The 23213-nt window shown below is 45.1% G+C and overlaps 1 protein-coding gene across 5 annotated transcripts in view; it reads right to left on the bottom strand.

Moving 5' to 3' along the window:
• Positions 1–23213, bottom strand: part of LOC147607245 (autophagy-related protein 9-like) — a 77012-nt gene that overhangs the window by 10634 nt on the left and 43165 nt on the right. For all 5 annotated transcript variants that reach the window (XM_086790705.1, XM_086790703.1, XM_086790707.1 and 2 more), the window contains 4 exons: positions 19544–19766; positions 19239–19418; positions 18890–19096; positions 18578–18655 (listed from right to left, as the gene is read on the bottom strand). In XM_086790705.1, coding sequence (XP_086646831.1) covers positions 18578–18655; positions 18890–19096; positions 19239–19418; positions 19544–19766 — 688 coding nt within the window. The remainder of the gene's footprint in view (positions 1–18577; positions 18656–18889; positions 19097–19238; positions 19419–19543; positions 19767–23213) is intronic.

The following is a 23213-nucleotide window of genomic DNA, read 5'->3' on the forward strand; positions in this document are numbered from 1 at the left end:
CAAAATTGATGAGAATAACACTTTTGGGTTAAAATAATTTCTTTATGCATCTTTCCATGCATAAATCCAATTTAGTAGGAATTACACTTTTAGAATAAAAGAATTTCTCTTATACATCTAATTTGTGCATAAAATCCAATTATAATGAAAATCTCACTTTTAATTTAAAAAAAACCTTTTATGCATATGTTTATACATACAAATCATTTATGATGAAAATCACACTTTTATAAATAAATATTTCTAGTATACATTTTTCTATGTCTAGAATGAAAATAACCCTTTAAGAATACTCATACGATGGGGATTACTCTTTTTAACATAAAATTTAATTACTAGAAATCCTCTTTTTCTTAATTTCTCAATTATGCATAACATAAAAATCAATTTCTCCATGATTACAATGAAATTCTTTCAATTAATCTAGGATGATAATGTAGGCATATGCTCACTTATAGTAGTGCTATGTGTGAACAGGGCTTAACCAAGGGCACTTTTTCCCATGTGGTTTTTCCCCTTGGACATCAAGTGTGAAAGGACACTCAACATATAATATTTTGTACTTCTATATTATATGGATGTGGCACACATGCAAGGGTTGACTTGCATTTTGTGGATACCACACTTTTGGCTCTCTCTCTCTCTCTCTCATTTCTGTGTGTGAGCTTCTCAACCTTGCACCTAACCCTAATGTGCAGGTTTGTGTGTGTGAGTGTGTGAGTCCAACACCCAACATTTGGTATCAGAGCTGGGAGCTGGAGCTAGCCTTGGAAATCTGCTGCTGAATAAATTACTGCAAAATTCCGTCGACTGCGAATTTCCGTCGACACTGTGTTTTTCCGTCGACGGACGTCCGTCCGCCTGTTCCGTCCAGTTGCTCCACCGTCCGGCCGCCAGAGACGGGCGGCACTAGTGGGGAGCCCACCACCTCCGCCCAGTCTCACGGGCGGCACCGCCTCTGCATCCGGCGGTTACACTCCAGCAACCGGCGGCGCTCCTGTCCGGCCTCTGCATCCGGCGGCGCTCCTGTCCAGCCTCTGCATCCGGCGGTTACACTCCAGCAGCCGGCGGCGCTTTCTCTGCAGCCGGCGCCGGCCAGCTCCGTCAGCGCTACAGCCGCCGTAGTTCCGTTCCGTCGACGACTGGCACAGGCCCGTCGCCCCTCCGTTCCGTCGACGTCCCAGTGTCGCCCTGCACTCCGTCGAAGTAGCCGCCGGCAGACGACTCCGTCGCTCCTGCCCGGCTCCGTTCAGGCCGACTCCGTTTCAGCGCCCGTCTGCTCCATCGTCGACTCCAGGCACCGGCGTTTCCCCACCGCTCGACATTTCTGCTCCGGCCGCCGTCCATCCTCCAACAGTCGACTTCAGGCACCCGCACTGGTCCCAGCCCGCCGGCACACCCTGCCCGACTCCTACGCGTCCGTCTGCTGTTCGTCGCCAGCGACCTCAACTCCCAACGCCAGCAACTCGTCGCCTCTTGCTCGCCCGTTACAGGCCATTCTCGCTAGCCCACCTCTTCGCTAGCGATTCCAGCGCTGGCCTCTCTCTTGTTCGACTACAAAGCCCGCCTCTGCTGGTCCGCCACCACCGCCCAGAGCACACCTCCGCCAGCTGCCACGTCATAGGTGAAGAATCACCTGCAGCTCAGTGTGCTCTCCACCTGCATCGACTCCCTCCAACGCCTTCCCCTGCAAAACGACTCCCTTCAACAAGGTCTCTTCCCGGCTGCCCAGGTACTTTTGTTTCAGCAAACAGAACAATAAACATTTGGTTTGCAGGCAGATTTTGCCAGGAAGATTTGTAAGCTTGCAGGTGGTACAGGATTCAAGAAATTTGGGGGATTTCTCAATTTCAGGAAAAATTGATAAAATTGAACATGTTGCTTTGCCTACAATTTGGGGGTTTTTGAAATTGAGGTCAAAATCAGCAAATTGAACCTCTCTTATTTGCAGAAATTTGGGGGTTTTCAAAATTGAGGTCAAAATTGGCAAATTGAAGCTCTTACATTTGCAGAAATTTGGGGCTTTTCTGAAAATTGGCCAATTAGATGCACATTGAAGCGATTGGAGTGCATAAAAATTGGGGATTTTCTGATTGGAGCATGTAATTGGGCATTACAGCTGCGATTTGTCGCGTATGTATACACATTGAGTGTAATTGGACAATTTGGTGCAGGTTTACACTTGCTTTGGTTTGCAGGCATACATTTGCACAGGACATTTGGTTGCCTGGCAGTGCACATTGGTGCTTGGTTTGCTTGCAGATATATTTTGTTGACATGGCACAGAATGCTACAGATGTATTTGGTGTGCTCACCCAGGAGGACAAGCTGGATGGATCTAATTACTCCCTATGGAGTTTTATGATCCGTAATTTGCTGGTAGCCAAAGGGCTTTGGGGCATCGTGTGTGGTGATGACACACGCCCACATACCATTCAGCCAGCCACGCCTCAAAGGGGAGGTGCTCAAAGAGCTCCTGATGTAGATCCTGCTCCCACACAAGAGCAGAAGAGATGGGACTCTAGAGATGCACAGGCCATGTCATTGATAGCCCTTTCAGTGAAAAGGACTATTATTCCGCACATTCGTTCATGCAAGACATCGAAGCTTGCATGGGACACATTGGAAGCAATGTATCAGGTACGCAACGAGGCAAGAGTTGCCTACTTGAAGAGGCAATTGGATCTTCTTTCTATGGATGAGGGTGACTCCATGGCAGATCATCTCACCAAAGTGAAAGATTTGCAGGAACAATTGCTCAACATTGATGAGGTTATCCCAGACAGACAGATGGTCACCAACACTCTTCATTCTTTACCGCCTTCCTACTTGGGCTTTCACACCTCTCTCAACCTCTCGATGAGAGGAGGTGGTGATCCCGTCACTTTTGAAGAGCTCGTGGGTTTACTCTTGCAGGAAGAGCAAACGAGAGCAAACATATCGAGCAACCGTGGTGGAGAAAAGGCATTTACAGCCAAGGATAAGGGTAAAGCAAAGAGCTTTAAGCATGGGGGACAACAGTCTAGCAAGGCTGGTCGTGGACAGCCCTCTTCTAGTGGTGAAAAGTCTGACAAAGGGGATGCAAACAAGCCCAAAAAGAAGGGCAAATGTCACTACTGCCATAAGCCTGGACACTACATCAGTGAATGTAGGAAAAGGATTGCAAAAGAGAAAAAGAAAGAAGCAGGCAATGCAGTAGCAGACTCTTCGGATGACAAAGCACAGCAATCAGCTAATGTAATCCAGGAAGAGTACACTTTTTTGGTCACATGCACTAGTGACACACCAGGTGCTTCGGACACTGATATGTCTTGCATTGCATCTGACAGACAGAATGCATCATGGTATTTTGATAGTGGTGCTTCGAGCCACATCACATCATGCAAAGATGTATTTCAGCACTTGGTTTATGCTTCAAATGGCCGCACTGTATCATGTGCAGATCATACCACATATCCAGTAAAGGGAATTGGTAATGTCATACTTATTGCAGCCAATGGTGCCAATATATGTATGAAAAATGTATTGTATGTTCCAGGGATAAAGAAAAATCTGCTCTCCGTCTCAGCCATAAACGACCAAGGTTTAAAGGTTGAATTTGAAGATGGGAAGTGTTTGGTAAAAGACCCATCAAAGGGTTATGAAATAGTCACTTCTGGAACACGATACAAAGGCTTGTATAAGCTGGACAGCTATGACAAGCGCACTTATGATGCAAATACAGTGGCTGCCCACACTCCTGCTATGCATGATGCAGAGCTATGGCATGCTCGTTTTGGGCATGTAAATTTTCAGAGTTTGATGCTTTTGCAGAAGCATCATATGGTTGATAATATGCCGCCTCTTGAGTCTCCACCGAGACATGTATGTGAGGGGTGTATTTTGGGAAAGATGCAAAGAAAACCATTCCCCAAAGATGGAGCTGTTAGAGCTGAAAATAAATTACAGCTCATACATAGTGATGTATGTGGTCCAATGCGGACACCATCCATAGGGGGGCATCTTTACTTTGTCACATTCATTGATGACTACTCCAGGTTTGCTTGGGCTTACCCTTTGAAAGCAAAAGAAGATGTGTTTACATGCTTTCGACACTTTGTAGCAATGGCTGAAAATATGTGTGCATGTAAAGTCCAAACACTCCGCTCAGATAGAGGTGGAGAATACATGTCAAATGCATTCAAGGATTATATGCTTCAAAAGGGCATCAAACACCAATGTACTGTGCCTTACACACCGCAGCAGAATGGTGTAGCTGAGAGGAAAAATAGATCTCTCATGGAGATGGCAAGATGCATGGTAAAAGCACAAAAGTTGCCTCACAAATTCTGGATGGAAGCTATAATGTGTGCAACTCATGTGTTGAACAGGTGTCCAACAAAAGCTTTGAAAACCATAACACCATTTGAGGCTTGGTATAGCCGAAAGCCAACAGTGGATTATATGCGTACATTTGGGTGTTTGGCATATGCACATGTGCCAGAACAACTCCGAACAAAGCTTGATGACAAAGCAATTAAATGCATTTTTGTGGGCTACAGCAATGAAAGCAAAGGATACCGTCTTTATAATCCAACTACACGAAGGATTTTTGTAAGTAGAGATGTGGTATTTGCTGAAAATTCAGAACAGCCCATGGTCAGCTTGTATAAAAGCAATGATACAGGCATACAGGACATGTTTGATGGACTTTTACCCATTGCAATTAGGGGGGATTCAAATCAGCCAGCCCCTACACAAGAAAATCCACATGTAGAACATGTGGACCAGCCAGCCATTCAGCCCCCTTCTGTAGAAGAAGTGGAAGATCTTGTCAGGGAAGAGCAAACAGCCATAGACACAGCCAAGTCAGTGCCAAGATGGTTGCTGAAAACTTTGCAAGAAAGCAAACTTGCAGCTCCACTCACAGGTAGAACAAGGGCTAGTTCCAGCCATGCCTTGAATGTACATCGTGGGGAGTCTGCATTCGCAATGGGTGGTCTCTTTGATTCAGAAGAGCCTTCTTCTTATGAAGAAGCACATGAGAATGAGCATTGGTTGCAAGCTATGCAAGCTGAAATTTCTTCTATCATGAAGAATAATACATGGGATCTTGTGGAATTGCCTAAAGGCAAGCATGTAATTGGCACAAAGTGGGTGTACAAAGTCAAAAGAAAGTCTGATGGTACTATTGACAGGTACAAAGCAAGACTTGTGGCTAAAGGCTACTCCCAGAAAAAGGGAATAGATTATGAAGAGACTTTTGCTCCTACTTCGAGAATGACCACAATAAGATCAGTGATTGCACTGGCTGCCCATAAAGGATGGAAAGTGCATCAATTGGATATCAAAACTGCATTCTTAAATGGGGATTTACAGGAGGAAGTATATGTAAATCAGCCCATTGGTTTTGTAGTTCCTGGTGAGGAACATAAAGTATGCAGGTTGCACAAAGCATTGTATGGGTTAAAACAAGCTCCAAGAGCTTGGTATGATAAGATACATGCTCATCTAACCAGCCAAGGTTATGAGAATAGTCCAGCTGAAACCACATTGTATGTAAAGAAAACCGATGCCGATATTCTCATAGTCATCTTGTATGTAGATGACATGCTCATTACAGGTACAAGCAAAGAGCAAATTTCAGATTTCAAAGCTGATTTGAAAGCTGAATTTGATATGTCAGATTTGGGGCCTTTACACTACTATCTCGGCATACAGTTTATGCATACAGATGATGGCATTGTTATGCAGCAAACTAAGTACATAAAAAGTTTGCTAAAAAGGTTTCACATGGATGAATGTAAGCCCATTTCTACTCCGGTAGAACCAGGTGTACGGCTTACTATGCATGATATTGGAGAGCCTTTTGAGGCTGGCCTTTATAGCCAGGCAGTGGGATGCCTCATTTACTTGTGTAACACGAGGCCAGACATATCTTTTGGGGTGTCTTTGTTGAGCAAATTCATGCACAGCCCAGGCACAAAGCATTGGCAAGCAGTCAAACGCATTTTTCGTTATCTTAAGGGTACCCTGGATCTTGGTTTGTTCTATCCCAGGGGGGACAGCTTGCAGCTTTATGCATACAGTGATTCAGATTGGGCTGGTGATTACGATACCAGGCAATCCACCAGTGGGAATTGTTTTTTTCTTGGCAGCTCATGCATATCTTGGTTGAGTAAAAAGCAACCCACTGTTGCTACATCTACTTGTGAGGCTGAGTACAGGGCAGTCTTTACAGCTACAGTAGATTGTGTATGGTTGAGGAGACTATTGGCTGATCTTCGTGAGTGTCAGCAGACACCCACCACCATTCTCACTGATAGCCAGAGTGCTATGGCTGTGGCACGAAATCCAGTATTTCATGCACGTACCAAGCACATAGAGATTCATTATCACTATGTCAGAGAGAGGCTACATGCAGGGGAGATCAGTTTATCTTATTGCCCTACACAGGATAATATTGCAGATCTATTCACAAAGGCTTTATCTCGAGAAAAGTTTGAAGCTTTCCGCAAAGCTTTGGGCTTACTCTCATACAGAGAGTGATCTGCTACCTTGTACAGGTTCACACTTCCACTACAGGGGGGATTTGTAGGCATATGCTCACTTATAGTAGTGCTATGTGTGAACAGGGCTTAACCAAGGGCACTTTTTCCCATGTGGTTTTTCCCCTTGGACATCAAGTGTGAAAGGACACTCAACATATAATATTTTGTACTTCTATATTATATGGATGTGGCACACATGCAAGGGTTGACTTGCATTTTGTGGATACCACACTTTTGGCTCTCTCTCTCTCTCTCTCATTTCTGTGTGTGAGCTTCTCAACCTTGCACCTAACCCTAATGTGCAGGTTTGTGTGTGTGAGTGTGTGAGTCCAACACCCAACAGATAATTCCTAGAATATGGTAGGAAGTCCTCTTTTCATGCTTTGAATGAAATTATTTTATGTGTAATTTTTATAGAAATTTTGTCATAGCTCCGCTGTTATGACTGATAAATCTCAATTATTTTAAAGGATAAAGCTTATCATTAAGAAAATGATTAGAATGATCTCTAATTGGATCATTAACCCATAATGGATTGAATCATCAATATTCATCAAATACATAAACTAAAAGCATAGAAAAAAGCCATTAATTTGACCTGAAGCATAGATTAATCTTGGATTAAAGAAAAGCTTTATGAAAAGCTTCATTTGGATTGAGAATAGCTCATGACTTATTGGCCCATAGGAACCTTAATTTAAAATTTCGAAAAAATCTTGACCCTCGGGATAATGCCTCTTGAGCAGATTATACTTGATTTCTAATGCACCTTCTGGAAATCTTTTTGAACTTCTGTTTCAGGGAAACTTATATTAATAGGATGAGAAATTTTTCTATCCAAAAATATTCAAAATCTAAATAATCTCTCTAGAATATTTTCTCTCTCTAGGCCAAAACAGGTAGAAACAAGATCTTTGATATTTCTGAAGAGGGATTTGACTACAGGGAAAGATACTGGACATCCTGAGAGGCTGGGGAGGAATCTTAGAGAGAGAGAGAGAGAACACTCCACTTCTATTGCACAAATGAGAGAATGAGTTACAAACAAGAGAAATTAGCTTTTATAGTTCCAAGCCTTTTCCCACTAGGCCGCTCGGGAGTAAGTGACCCGAGACGCCCAAAACATAGTTACAAGACTTTTCTCTATGGTTTGGCCAACTAACCAAGATCCTCTTGTTTGTCCTTTGAAGCTCAATACTTGGGAACATCTTGAGGACGTTTCCCTCATCAAATGACGAGATTTACAATATAGCATGGACGCCCATTACATAAGTGTACGGACATAGTTGTCATAGGAATGTGTTTACCAATATGTGGTTAACATACTCCCTTCCTAAAGTCGATCGCGTCCTCGTGATCGGTGAGGGGTTGTCGAGGCACGCGGGGAAGTGTCGCACTTGGTTGGTTCTCCTGTCTCTCGGAAAATGAGAGGAGATGGGGAAGTTAGTAAGATGGAAAGAAGTTAGTGGAGTACTAGCAATTACGTATCCAGCGAGTCAAATGGGCTCTCATGAGTTTGCTTTTTTGTATGTGCCCAGTAGTACTCTTTTTTTTAAACCTTTATAAAATTGCCTTTGTGACAGGACATCCTCGTTAGAGGAGTCAGAGTACTTGAATGAGTAGACTAGCATGGAAAACTTAATGACCAATATCCCAGTCATAGAAACATGGGACGGGGAACGGGGACGGGGACGGGGAACGGAACGGGGACAGGGCAAAAGGCCATCCCGGGGACGGTGAAAAAAACGGCAATCTGAAAACGATTGTTTTTTTGCAATTTTTTTTAACACACTTGATTTACACTTAGAAACCAAGACATTAAGCACAAAACTGCACCAAAAAGAGGAGAAATGCATAGTCGTATTAGCAAAAAACTAAAAAGGGGCGCCGATGGCGTGATAAACAAAAGTGAGTGTACAATCTAAACAAAAATGCCAAATGGCATAATGAAAGGCCCAAGGAGGTGTACACTCAAGGCAAAATGGAGGTGTACACTCAAGGCAAAATGACTAAGTGCCAAGATACAAGATTGCTAGCAAAAAAGTGGAGCAAGAGTCGAGACTCCAGACTCTAGACTCAAGAGACTAGGCAAGAGGCTGAAAAGGGTGAAGATCAATCGTGACCTCCTCAGTGAAGTCCTCCATAGGCTGGTCCTCAAGTGGAGGCGGAGGGGGAGGTGGGGGGGACAATGCCTCAGGCACAACCTCAAGCTCCTCTAAAATCTCGGCACTCTACCGATCAGAGAGATGTGGATCCTGTTGTGCCTGCTCCCATTCGGTGAAAGGATCTGCCTTCTTTGTCAAGCCCTTGCAAAGCATTCGCAAGTTAACACTGACAAATACCAAATCATTTGCACGTTGTACACCAAGGCGGTTCCTCTTCTTAGAGGCAATGTGGCTATAAACTGACCAGAGTTGCTCTAGGCAACTGCTACTGCAAGCCTACGAGAGTACGCGCACAGCAAATTCCTGCAACTTTGGAGTTTCCGCACCATAATCCTCCCACCAAAGTGCAGACCCTATCTTGAAGCGGTCCACCTGTGCATCTGCCAAACCAAAAGCCCCCCGCTTCTCTCTATAAATCTGCAATTGGTCCTTGATTGTGCGGCGATCCTCCTCACTAGTGTAAAGGTGATCCAAGGTTTGTCGAAGGCCTTTGCCCACCTCTTTGTCCTTGTGTTGCCCTTTGCCTTGAAACTCGGGATCAACAATGTAGGCAGCAGCATGGAGGGGAGAGTGGTAGGCTTGCCACCTTTTCAAACATAGAGATTTGACCTGTTTATAGTGAGGCTTGACTTTGAACATTGCTTTTAGCTTCTCTATCATGCGATCAATTGCCTCGTACACTTTGCCAATGCATGGTTGAGTGGAATCCACTACCCTAAGGAGATCAATAATCGGTTGCACCATCTCCACAAGCGCCTTGGCCTCCTCCCACCATGCCGCATCGTCCGCCCTTTCCCTACAAAATTTGCCGACCGTCGTGGAAGCCTCTGAAGTGCGTGCAAACTCATCACTGAGGAAGAGTCCCCTCAATGCCGCGCTACATGTACACAAGCGGCCTAGCATGAGAAAGTTGAATGCAAACCTCGTCTCAGAATACTTAAGAAGAGAGAGGCTTGACTTCTTGGAAAACTCGTGCTGCACCCTTTGATGGTTGAGGACAAAGGTCACTATTTTGTTGGCACCCTCAATGACAGGTACAACCCAATCCAAGGCCCCTATGTCTTTGATAAGGTTGTTGAGGCAATGGGCCATGCAAAAGCACACGGTGAGCACAGGCAGCATGCTTGGGTAGCCAGAGGCGAGTGTCGCTGTCATAGTAGCCTTGTGCTCGTAATAACAGGTGGTCAAGGACTAGCCAACGTTGAAGCTTTATCTTAGGGTTGGTGTTTGTTGGCTTAGTTGGCTTTTTGCGCTTGGGTTTTAGAGATGGCCGTCTAGGGATCCATCGTTCTATGTAGCCATCGTAGAATCCCTAAGCGGCTAGAAGATTCTTGGATACCCACCATTGATTGTCATGATAAAGATATGAGGTCGGGGTGCTTGCAGTGTGGGTGGTCGAGGATGTAGAGTTGAGGAGCAATGTCGACGACGAGGCTGTCATTGGTGGGTGGTGTCCACAGTGGCCGATTGACCGGCATAAGTGAGGCATGGGATGGGGGAATAGGGGACACTACCGGTGATGCGGAGGGAGCGTGAGAGGGAAGGGCAGTCGAGGGTAAGGGTATGTGGATGATTTCCTCTTGGGGACACAAGAGGACTGTGGCCTTTTTACCATTGATTTTCATGGTGGTCGTTTCTTCACGCCAATTGATTTGGCAGTGAGTGACATCAATCCACTCTTTTCCAATAATAATTCGGCCTTGGAGTGCCCCTGCATCAATGACACGAAATCTACACTCCAAATGGTTATTTCCGATAGATATTTTAGGAATGAAATACCCAACACTCATTAGATGCATAAGTGTCTTCTTTTGTTAGTGAGGGTTTTCCAAGAGCTTCCCACGCCTTCAAGAATATGAGATTGGTGCGGACCATAGGATATATGTGGGCTTGCCACTATTGTAGACCATTCTCGGTCAAGAGTCCAATCCATATTCTTGGTGGGTTGAGTTCTGGTGGTAGTTCAGGGGCAGTGGAAGACTTAACGAGTTATTGTGGGGGGTGAGGAAGTACTCTTTGTGGAACTAGTTGGTGGGGGCAGAGAGTCGGATTCGATACACTCCCCATCCCAGAGGATCATTGTTACCTTGCCCTGTGGAAGCTTGAGGGTAGCTGTGTTGTCAGTGGAGTTGATTGTACTTGAGCGTTTTGGACCCACCTTCCTCCAGGGATAACTTCTTCTTTTGTTTCACATGTGGAAACCGTATAAAACTTACAAGCCAATGGGTTAGTTACATTATGTATAGTTTGTGTAAAAGACCTAAGGCTTTGTATGCGTTGTCCACTAGGCAATTGAACTTTGGCATGGGCAATTTTAAGAGATGGTATACCCAGAGAGACCCATGTTTCCCATGGCGAAAGATTATGGCTAGCTGTGGGACACAGCAAGGCATGTTTCTACAAGACGGGAAATCTATCCAGAACCGAAGGGTGGTTGTTTCAGGTTGTGAAGCTACACTTACACACTCAAGGTGTTAAGCGAGGCAATGGCTTTGTAGGGTTCATGAAGAGTTTGGCCATTTGGGAGCACGAATTGTGTGCCGAGTTTGCGACCTAGGAGGGTGTCAAGTGTAACAAGGATTTTAAGCCAATCATGGTTGACTTCGTCACTATTGACAGAAGTGACCGTGCATGACACCCGCGCGTCATCAAGGGCTCGATGACAAGCATCGCAAACCAAGTGATCATTGCTCCTGACGGTGGTCACAGAGTCTTCAACAAAGGGAGAGTTGGCCATGGGATGTGAGTGCCAGGTACATAAATTGACCTTAAGCCTTTGAGACTGTTTGCGGAGGTAAACATGATGCAGGTCCCAGTCATGGATTAGTCGAATTTGTCTCATGAAGGGTCGACCCAAGATGGCATCATAGGCAGCATTACGAAAGTCCATGACCACAAATGTGAGGTGGAATGCCATGTCATACACTTTGATCTTGAGGTCATGCACTAAGCCCATGGGTTTTGCAGAGTTCCCGTCCGCAAGCTTGATCACCAATTTGGTGGAGTCAAGGCATGGTTGGCCCCAGTTTTCCCAACATGTTTACGTGAGGATACTTAACACCAGTACCTCTATCCAGGATACCTTTGACCACATGTCTGTTATAGGAAATGGACAATGCTACGTTTGTGTCATCACCTTCAAAGTATTGACCCATCGCATTGACGTGAATTGTAGGTGTGCCTTTGGGTTGTGGGTTGTGGGTTGTGGATTGTGGTGATGGAGTAAGTCTGGATGACGGGGCTCAGATTCGTCCGAAGAATCTGGGTGGCACCCTCCTCCACAGAAGCCTGCAGTTTGTGTTTCATCCAATCCTCGATCATTCCATAAATTTGGACTACCTTTTAAAAAGGTTCCAATGGGCATTTGGATTTGGGAGGAAACGAAGGCAAAGAGGCCAGCTAAACTTGTACTCTGAGTTATTTTTTACAGGTTTTTGCCTTGTCTATCACTTCTACTTCTCCTACCCTATCCTCCTCAAGCTCAAGCAAGGTATGTCTACTGTTTTCATTTATCTCCTATATGTAAACAAGCTTTCCATGAAAGCTATCTTTTGAGTATTTCCTTTCTCTTCTCTCTCTTTTAAGTTTTTCTTTTCTTATTTTTTCCTTCTTCTTCTTCCCTAATTAAGAGCTCTCCATTAAAGCTTCATATGGTAAGAGATCTTGATTTTCTTAATACTTTTTTTCTTGACTAGGTTTAATTTTGGAGTTTTCAACACATACAAGCCTATCACTCCTTAACCCTCTTCTTTGCCCTCAAATTACTCTTAATTGGTGAGGAGTTTAAGCATGGGGATTTGATAGGTGGATTAGCAACGTTTATGCTAATCCAAAGACCAAATCAGTGCTAATTCTTGCGAATTAAGATCTAATTGGAGTAAACTAAGCATATATTTGAGTCAAGGCAAGTGTTTAGAACACTAATGCCACTCCAATTAGTCTAATTGCAAGCAATTAGACTCAATTTTATAGTTTTTTGCTCTCTTTAAGTCCACTAATCACACTAACCAATAGGTTATTAAAAATTAAGAGTTTATGGTTTTTTTTATTCTTTTGTTTGATTAGTATTCTATCTAGTAATACTAACCTATCTATGCAAAGGGATTAAGCAAAAGAAAAAGAATTAACCTAAAAATTAACAAAAAGAGTCTAGGTTTAAGCAAAAACCCTCTTGATTAAACTCTCCCCTTGCTTCAGACTCCCTTGGCTGTCCTCTCCCATGGAGTACTTCAGCACTTTGTGAATAATGAGATGATCTAACCTTTTGCTAGCCTATGCTTTTATAGGACAAAAGGAGGCTGGTCAGTTTGCTAAACTGGCTGTAAGTCAGCTGATAAAGCTCCATGACCTGAATTTAGCATCATAAAGGTGGCGCCTTTTCACACGTGGCCCCCAAGGGCTGGCCGACTATGGCCTGAGTGCCCAGATGTTGGCCGACTTGCTGCCCAGCCCACTATCGGCTGGTTGCTTGGGCATGGGGGCCTCGGCCCCTACGGTGGCCCACAAGGGCTGCCCACCTTGTAGGCAAGGCCCTTAAGGCCGTATGGGGTGGCCCATAGAACTACCCCTTTGCCTACCTGTCCACATACTAATGTATGCTTCCAACACGATTCCTAAACCCTAACACTGGTATCCCAGGCAACACTCAGTACACCTCTACATCATTCTAGAGGGTGACTCACAATACGGACTGGCACTGCTCGTGTGAGACATGCACACATGACCATGACCATGTACAGGAATCCTACACTGTAACATGCGGAAGCTTCGAGGTCGAATCGGTAACTTCAATGCTAAGAACTCAACAATCTTTTACGACGAATATAACGCACAAAATTGAAGTAGATGTGCAGAAAATAGAGGGAGGGAGGGAGAAGAGGACACAGTATTGGGTCCCAAATACCCTCTGTAGGGCCCCCACCACCACGAATGGTGTGTTTGCTTTATTAGAATGATGCAAATCAGAAAATAAAGACTGAATCTTGACCTTCTTGGCTGAGGTAAAACCTCTACCCTTGACCTTCAGAATTCACCTTGCGTTTACTCCTCCTTGGCTGTCCGGGCCCCTTGAGTAGCTTCAGCACTTTGTGCACAATGAGATGAATGAATCATTTTCTTGGCTGGGCTTTTATACCTTTTCTCTAGCCCTGGTCGGCCAGATTACTAGAGTCGGCCAGCAGCAAATATGCTCACAACTAGGGAAAATAGCCAAACTATGCAATTAAATGGTTTCACACGACATAAGTGGCTGGCCAAATATGCGCATGGCTAGGACAATGCCCAGGCTGCTGGGCAGCACAGCGCATGAGTGTGGGACTGCCCCCCACACCTGGCCGACCTGCTGGGTAGGGCTTATGGCCCTGTCAGCTGCCTGGCCAGGCCCCATAGAGCTGGCCGACAGCCTGCCCAGCCCACACTAGGGCTGGTGGGCTCAGCATGGGGCCTTCTTGGCCCCTTGGGGTGGCTCTAAGCTTACCCCTTCCCACTGCTAAGGCTCTAATCTCTGATCTGGGGTAGTCCATATGGGCTGGCCCCTTCTTTACATGCAACCTACATGCCTACACAAATGTCTGGCACCTGGGCAGACCAGATACTCAGATCACATATCATTCCAGAGGGAGACTCACAGCACGAACTGGCACTGCTTCATGTGCAGGACAATGCACACCTAACCTCGAACGCATAGAGTGGAACCCTAGCTGACTCGTCCCAGAGTAGGCTCACATGGGACCAGTTTCCACTCCAGGTCTTCACCTTCCTATTCAGATATGTCCACGTGGCATCCAAGTGCGGGATGCACGTGACATCCCCTTCTGCTTAACTTGACGGAAGCTGCATAGCCTCCAAATAGTCCATCAATAAAGCCGGATAGTCGTCGAAGAACTTTTTATCAAGCCATACCGCTTCGTGGGTCCCTTGGTCGTGAAACTTCATGAGAAACTATCTGTCTTTGGCCAAAGTCATGCTTGAAGCAGTGCAAAAGGATCTGTTCTGGAACCATCGCTTCGGCTTCGTCAACTATATCTGGTTCCACTTCGTCTTTCACTTCTGAAGGGATTGGACCTGCATATGCTTTTGGCCAACTGACATGGAACACACCATGCATAGTCCAACTCAGAGGTAGCTTCAACTTCATTGAAACCTCGTTAATCTTTCTCTGGATGGGAAAAGGTCCGAAGCTCCTAAATGATACTGTGGACATCGCTTGCCCACCTGTTTCAATCTTTGCTTCATGATCTAAAGATAGACCCAATCTCCTTCCAAGAACTTCATATCCCTTCGGTCTTTGTTAGCCTATCAAGTGTAGGCCTTTCTACTTTAGCCAACCTCTCTTTCACTGACTCCAAAATCTCCTGATAAGACACTGTTGTTCTGTTCGCTTCAGGTACTGAAGACGACGTTCTGGTCAATAGCGACTGGAATGGTCTTCCAACGCTGCTTCATATGGAGTCCTGCCAATAGTTGAAGAAAAGGAATCATTCAAAGCAGCCTGAACTAAAGGCAAATACGATTCCCACTTACCTTGCTAATCATGGACTTATATAACACTTCAGCACATCAAAGGCCAACTGCTTGTAGATTTCTATCTGGCCATCAGTCTGTGGGTGAAATGCACTGGAAAATTTTAATTTAGTACAAAAATTATCATACAATGCCCTCCAAAAATGACTAGTAAACTTGGCATCTCGGTCTGACGCTATGGTCCTAGGGATCCCGCCAATCGGGTACCAATGCCGAATGAACAAATAGGCAACATCTTCGGCGGTCACATTGACCCTGCAAGGGATAACAAATTCACTAAATCTATCAACAATAGTCAAGCACTGAGTATTACGCTTACCCAAACTAGGAAGCAAATTCGTAACAAAATCCATGGATATATCTTGGAAAGGTCCTTCAAGAATCGATAAAGGTTGTAACAACCCTATCTTCCACGAGAAGCTTTCACTTTCTGACAAATGTCACACTGTTGCACATGTGCAAACACATCTCGCCTCATTCTTGGCCAATAATACTATTGTTCTAACTTCTCCAGAGTTGAATTAATTCCCCGATGATGACCACCAATGATGGCGTCATGGACGTCATGGAGAAGAGGTGTCCTGAAGGACTTCATGACACAATGTCGGTCTTTGTAGAAAAGCCAACCATCGCGTATCAAAAAGTGGCATGGTCCGATGGCATCCAATGCCTTTTTCCACTGTGTATCGAATTCCTCAGAATCCACGTGCGTGTGCTTCATGTCATCTAGTCTCGTACCAGTGAGGTTGAGTCTAGTGGTCTGAATCAAAGTCACTTGTCCCTTCCTGCTCAAAGCATCGGCCACTAGGTTGGCCTTTCTCGATCATACCACCAAATTACTAGAAGATTTGGCTCCAGCGGTATTGTCGGTCACTTTACTGTGCACATAGCATTGTCTCAATCCAGCATACACGGCCATAAAGGAAATGTTTCCAATGTTTCAAGGCCTAAAAGACTGCTAGGAGTTCCTGATTGTAGACCAAGTAATTACCTATGTAGCCAAAAATCTTGAGCAATTCGTTGCACTCATACTCCTAGTCATGGGCGCCCTTCTACTTATCTTCGAGCTCCCAGCTAACGATTGCACCAACCAAAGCACTGGGATCCAAAGAACTAGGGACAACCGCTGGGATCTGAGTGGGAGCTAGGCTCACCACTGAAGTCGTGAAGGCAAGTGTCCTTTTGTATGATAAAAGGAGCACCTATCCTCCTAAACATACGAACCTCCCATTGGATTTGCGTATCCAAGCCATAAAGGAACTGCCCTTTCTTGTCCTTGACAAACAAGTCCAACTGCAAACATAACTTTGAAATCTTATTGGCAAACTAAAGGACCGGTTGCGCGTTTTGATGCGCCCCCCTAAACTCGTCTTCAAGTCGCTCAAGGTAATGGGGTGGTAGAAAACACCGCTTAAGGTCGAGGACAAAAAACTTGTTCCAAACATAAGCTATCATACCTAATCTGGTGTGGGCATGAGCCCACCGGGTCCACCAAGGAATGGCCTCACCTTGCAAATACCAACTAGCTAAGATCACTCTGTTAGTATCACTTTTTCGAAAATATGCTTCAAACTGATGCAACCAGGAATAAAGAGTTGTGGGATCAAGTTTACCATTATACTTATTGAAGTTCATTTTCTCAGGAAAATGACTCAAGAAAGTCCCTGGTGTCATTCTTGCATCCAAAGCCGCAAGGTATCTTTCGTATTCCACGCGTCACCTAGCGTCGTCTTGTGCAGCAGCATGGGATACTACCGCACGGTCTTCCATCTGTCGAATCTCCAATGCACACATCTACAACTCGAGCATAGAACTCAGCTGCAGTCGTGACCCTTCCAAAGCGCAATCTGACCATCCACTGTGTGTGGGAGACTTCCGAAGGCTGAAAACCAAGAGTCACACCGAAAGGGGGTGGTCCACCTGAGTCTAGAAACCAACCACACAAGCGAGAAAAAAAAATGGTTTTTTTCTGGCTGAATCTTCACACTTGAAGAAGGCTCTGATACCAATGTAGCATGCGGAAGCTTCGAGGTCGAATCAGTAACTTCAATGCTCATAATTCAGCAATCTTACAAAAGGTGTATTTGCTTTACTAGAATGATGCAAATCAGAAAATAAAGACTGAATCTTGGCCTTCTTGGCTGAGGTAAAACCTCTACCCTTGACCTTCAGAATTAAACTTGCGTTAACTCCTCCTTGGCTGTCCGGACCCCTTGAGTAGCTTCAGCACTTTGTGAACAATGAGATGAATGAACTGTTTTCTTGGCTGGGCTTTTATACCTTTTCTCTAGCCCTAGTCAGCCAGATTATTGGAGTCGGCAAGCAGTAAATATGCTAACGACTAGGGAAAATAGCCAAACTATGCAATTAAATGGTGTCACACCACATACGTTGCTAGCCAAATTTGCACATGGCTGGGACAGTGCCCAGGCACAACACATGAGTGTGGGACTGCCCCCACACCTGGCCGACCTGCTGGGTAGGGCTTATAGCCTTGTCAGCTGCCTGGCCAGGCCCCATAGAGCTGGCCGACAACCCCCCCAGCCCACATTAGGGCTGGTTGGCTCAGCATGGGGCCTTCCTGGCCCCTTGGGGTGGCTCTAAATACTCTAATCACCTGACACCATTCTAGAGGGAGACTCACAGCACGGACTAGCACTGCTTCATGTGCAAGACAATGCACACCTGACCTCAGACACATAGAGTGGAACCCTAGCTGACTCGTCCCAGACTGGGCTCACATGGGACTAGTTTCCACTCCAGGTCCTGCACCTTCCTGTTCAGATATGTCCACATGGCATCCAAGTGCGGGATGCCACGTAACATACACCTAACCCTAAATGCTTAAGAGTGAATCTCTGACTGACTCATCCTGGACTAGGGCTCACAAGGAGCTAGTTACCACTCCAAGTCCTACAAGTGTTGTAAAGGTATGTCCATGTGGCATCCAAGTGCGGGATGCACGTGACAATCCGGATGTAGCCATTACCAAGAAACTGCACATTGGGCTAAAAAGGTGCTCAATCATTGGCCCCTTGGCCAGGCTGATTTTGCACACATGTTTAGGCTTCCCAAAATGATCCAAAACTGCCCCTAAGTTGTAGGATTATGAATGTCCACCTGTCACCAAAATAATTGGTGCACGTGAGACCTTATCATCTCTTCTATGCAAAGATGTCTTGTTGTATTTGCATTCTTATACATCTGTATTGTAGGTGTGTTTTCAAAGGGCTTTTAACCAATGTTTTCTCATCATACCTAATGATGAGCTGTAACGCAATATAGCAATTAAGAACTCGCTTTTGCAGTTAAAGATGAAAAGCTTAATGGAAACAAGGTACACAAATTTATGAGATTTACCTTTGGGAGGAGGAAGAACAGGGTGTATGGAGTCACAAAGATAGAGATCAACTCCTCTAGCAACGTCATGCCAGTATACTGTAGCAACACACACACACACACAAAAAAGTTGAGTCTGCTTGCAAGAGAGGCTACCAAAGTCACTCCCTTGATTTAAGTGCAAATAAAAGTGGCCATGTGTGGTGCAGTATGCAATTAAGCATGTTCAAATATAATCTCACAATCAACCCACACAGACCCCACCCCACCCCGCACCCCCGCCCAAAACACACACACACACACACAAAATACTGGTTGCAAAACAGAGAATACCTGAAAAAGAGATTCAAACTCAGCCCGAACGCTATCTTTGTTCTCAGATCCTCGCCAATGTTTTGGCATGTAGTGAGTGAAACAAGCAACAAGCCTTAAAGATTTCTCAGGTTCAAAAACCTGAAATTCTTCTATTATAGCAGACCGGCTTATTGCTGTTATAGTTCCAAAAACAGCTGCAAACCAAAACAGGTTGCGGCCAAAAATCTGCAGGCCAGCAGAACAGTCAAATAAGTCAGCAAATCAAAGCAGCATTAAACATGCTTAGCATCACTAATTTGAAAAATTAAATTCATTCTAATCATCATATTATAAAGAGGATCTCAATGAAAGAAGGGCAAGAGTATACATGGGCCTCAAGAAGAGATTCATCAAGAAAGGCGACAATGAGCAAAATGGCTGCAAATCCTCCTGCCACAAAGGATAGAAACTTTGCGAGCAGTGATAATATCATAGAAGGAAACTGCTTCATATACTCCACTGCATGCATGTAGCTACAATTCAGCCTTTGGCTGAACATATGATCCATCTAAATCAAATTACAAGTCAAAACAAGTCAATACCATAGCCCCATGTTATTGAATAATGAAAAAACCCAAATTTGACACAAACAGACACAAAATCAAATATTTTGTAGGGGTGAGAAAAAAGGACCTCATTAAACTCTCTAAAAATCCACTTGGCCAGGTTGGACCATCTGCGTGAAGTCGCTGTGCTTGGATGATGATAAAATTCTTCCGCATGCCGTAAGAAGAAGTAGACAAACATGAATATTATGAGGAACGGAGACAAAAGCAGCATTGCAAACCCCACTCCCATCAATCTTCTCCGCAACCCAGTTGGGTTGTTTACAAAATCCTTCCGAACAAGGAAATTTCTGCAAGTGCTCCGGAATCAAAGCGTCAAATGTTTATTGCGATAAAATAAATATCAATAGTTAGGTAGTAGACAATTAGAAGAAATAAGGTATCTCAACACCAAAACTGCCAAGGACAATTAAGATATACACAAGAGAATATACAAGGATGAGGGCAAGATGAGTTGGAGAGGAGAGCTCGATGAAAAGAGCACTTTCACTTTAGTGTGAATAGATGTACAATCATCCCAACCCATGAAAGACAATCCCCCTTGGTCCCAAACTCAGCCTAGTGCCTTATATATCACACAGTCCACTGTAATAACATTAAAAACATAGCAGAACTACGAAAAGGTATAGCTGTCATGTGCAAGCCATGTGCATGGTCATTCCAGGAGCTAATCTCTGATTGACAACAGGAAAAACACATGTTTTGGGCATGAGCCAGACTCAATGGTGTCCAGGAGAACATAGGAGAGGAACAGGAACCTGCCGGCTGCAGCTACAGAGCTGGCCGACACAGTCTTCAAGTCGGGTTGATGATGATGCTGGCCAACAGCAGGTCGGCCAGGCCTCTTGCACCAAGAGAGGCTACAAAAGGGCTATGCCAAGTTATTAGGAATCATTCACTCCTCTAGGGAGTTGGATCAGTAGATTAGCACTCTATGAGTCAAGACCACCTTTTGTTGATGGCAGCCTATGGCTGGCCCAGACATGTACACCCTTCTTGTACTATATGAATATACTGAAACCCAGCTATCTCTCTCTCTTCTCTCCTTCTCGCTTGCTTGCGTTTTGCATTAAGTTGTTCCAAGATGGTGTTTAAGCTGAAAGAAGACTCCCAGAGCTTCCGCATGTGACAATAGCTACCACTAAGATTGTTGCCATCATACTAGAAGGATTAAAGATTTGAGAGGGACCTACTCAAAGTTTTGACAATCTTGGTGGAGCATCAAAGTTGGCTGTGACTTCCTGTTTGAAGGCAAGTAGGGGATGTCACAGGCATCTCATGCATGTGCCATGACTAGAGGCCATGTGCTGTTAGCAGTCATCTCCTGTCCGTACCATATTACTTAGTGAGGGCCTCTGTTGTGGGTGTGCCCGCCCAGGAGTTCTCTCCATTTTTTCCAATGTTCTTCCCTGTTTTTTGGTCATGCGGGCTGTCTGTTTCTGGCCGACTTGTCTTGTGCTGTTGGCCGACTTTGTCAGGAGTTGGCTGACTGATATACTGCTGACCGACTGGTTTTTCTCAGTCATGGCATATCCAAGGGCTGTCGGCCCAGTTGCTACTGGCCGACTGCATGCCCTAGATAGTATATATGCTTGGCTGTCCCCCACACCAATTTTTTGTACCGGATTTTGTGTATATAGCAGAGTTTATACAGGTTCTCTCTCTCTACACTTCTGCGTTTTCTTTCTCATTGCAGTTGTCTCATTTTCCGTTGTGCATTCCGACATGGTATCAGAGCCCCAGGTGGCTTGAAGCTTGGAGACAGTGAGACAGCTTGAGGGTTTGCTGTTTTTGGTGCTGATTGGAGAATTTTTGGGCTGTTTGGGACTTGGAGAACGTGTCATGTGCACAGTGTGTATCTACCGTGTGCTATACGCATGCAAGACTAGTTTCAAGGCTTGGGGAAGCTTGGAACTAGGCAGGCTGATTGACGAGCTGAGTTAGGGATATACTAACGGGCGGGCACCCAAGTATGGATGGGCAGGCGGCCAAGTGTGGACGCCCGATGACCGGCCAAGAGCCTATAAAAGAGGTTAGTTATTGTATTATAGAGAGTCTCGCGAGTTTGTGAGAGCTCTATGGTCTTGGAGCCTGGATCTAGTGCAGACGTGCACCTGCTTTATGCAGCCGAGGCCAACAGCAGTCTCGAGGCCCGCGAGGGCAGCTTCGTGGCGGTATGGGACGTCGCGAGGAGGAGATTGGTCGGTACGTCATCCTAGTTAGCTCAGCTCGTGGCTCGGTGGGGACAGCCAAGACTGTGGGCTTGCCCACGGCTGTCATGGTTGGGAGGTGAGTCAGGCCTGCACCCCCTTGCTTGTTTGTTTGTTCGTTTGTTTGCAGGATTCGAGTTTCGAACCAAGTTCGATCACGAGGGGATCCGTGGGGATTTGACAGTGGTATCAGAGCATACCTCGTGAACGAGCAAGTCGGTAGGTAGAGAAGAAGAGGTCGAAGAAAGGTATGTGTTAAAAAAACTTGCTGTTTTTTCTGTGCATACTGCAGTTTTCAGATTTTGTATGTGTTTTTTCTTCATCAAAGACACCCATGTTGATGGGGAGATGGTAGGTTTAGAAGGGTTGATTGATTTTGCAAAGAAGAAGCATGTTTGTGTGTGCAGTCGCATAAACTGCAGGGAGAGAAACAGAAAAACGAAAAAGCAAGTTTGCTTTTCGTTGATTGAACGAGCAGAGAGAGAGCAAGAGAAGTGCTGGATCACTTAATCGCTGACGAGTGGGTTGGCAGGCGGGAGTCTTGTTGACGTGTTGCAGGCGGCTAGACTTGCAGTCGGCCAAGCATGTGAAGGCGCCTAGGCCGGGTGCCCAAGCCACGTGGCCTTGTGGCCAGGCTAGCGCAGCCAGCCCAGGCAGTGCCTAGGCCAAGCGGGCACCGCCAAGGCCTGCCCAGGCCTACGCAGGCGCCCCAACCATGCCTACGCAGCCTAGCGCAGGCGGCTCAAGCCAGGCCGGCCAGCGCTCACGCCAGGCCAGGCCGGCGCTCTTGCCTCGATGCTCGGCCCATTCAGGCGCAGGCGCAGATTGGCGCAAGAAAGCAAGCCGGCAGCAGCAAAGACGGCGACCACGGCACGTGTGACGCCTGCAACCAGCCGACGGGCGAATCCAGGGGGAGAAAGAAAAAACACTAAGGAAAGCTTTCGTTTTTTTTAGCTTTCAGTTTTTTGAAGTTTAAAATTTTTTTAAAAAAAAAGTTTTAAAAGAACCTCCCCTCTCCAAGGTTTCAAAGGTTTTAAGATGTTTATTTTTTTAAAAAAACAATAGAATATATATATCCATATATATATATATATTCATATATATATATATATCCATATATATATATATATATTCATATATATATATATTTATTTATTTATTTATTTATTCAAGAAAAAGAAAAAAAACACAAAAGCTAAAGCAAAAGCTAAGCCTAGCTTTTCGAGATTTTTGGCTTTTGGGAAACCTTTATAAACCCCTCACGTGGGCTTCTTGCCACACATCTCTCCAAGTTCTCAAGTTTTCAAGCTCTCAAGCTCTCAAGTTCGCTCGCACTTTTGTTGTGCAAAGATCGAATTTTCTCTCCACGTACACTCTTCACGATGTCGACCCAAGAATCAGAGTTGGAACCCCTTGTGGAACGCGAAGGCTTGCCGGCTACAGAAGGAACCGATGCCGATCTTTTTGACGATTTTGTGTCAAAATCCGATTTCCAAGAGTTCAAAGTAGCTCTCGAAGCTTCTTCAA

Source organism: Cibotium barometz, chromosome 55 (assembly GCF_041138505.1).
Source record: "Cibotium barometz isolate CiBa-2024 chromosome 55, ASM4113850v1, whole genome shotgun sequence".
In the NCBI taxonomy this organism is placed as follows: domain Eukaryota; kingdom Viridiplantae; phylum Streptophyta; class Polypodiopsida; order Cyatheales; family Cibotiaceae; genus Cibotium; species Cibotium barometz.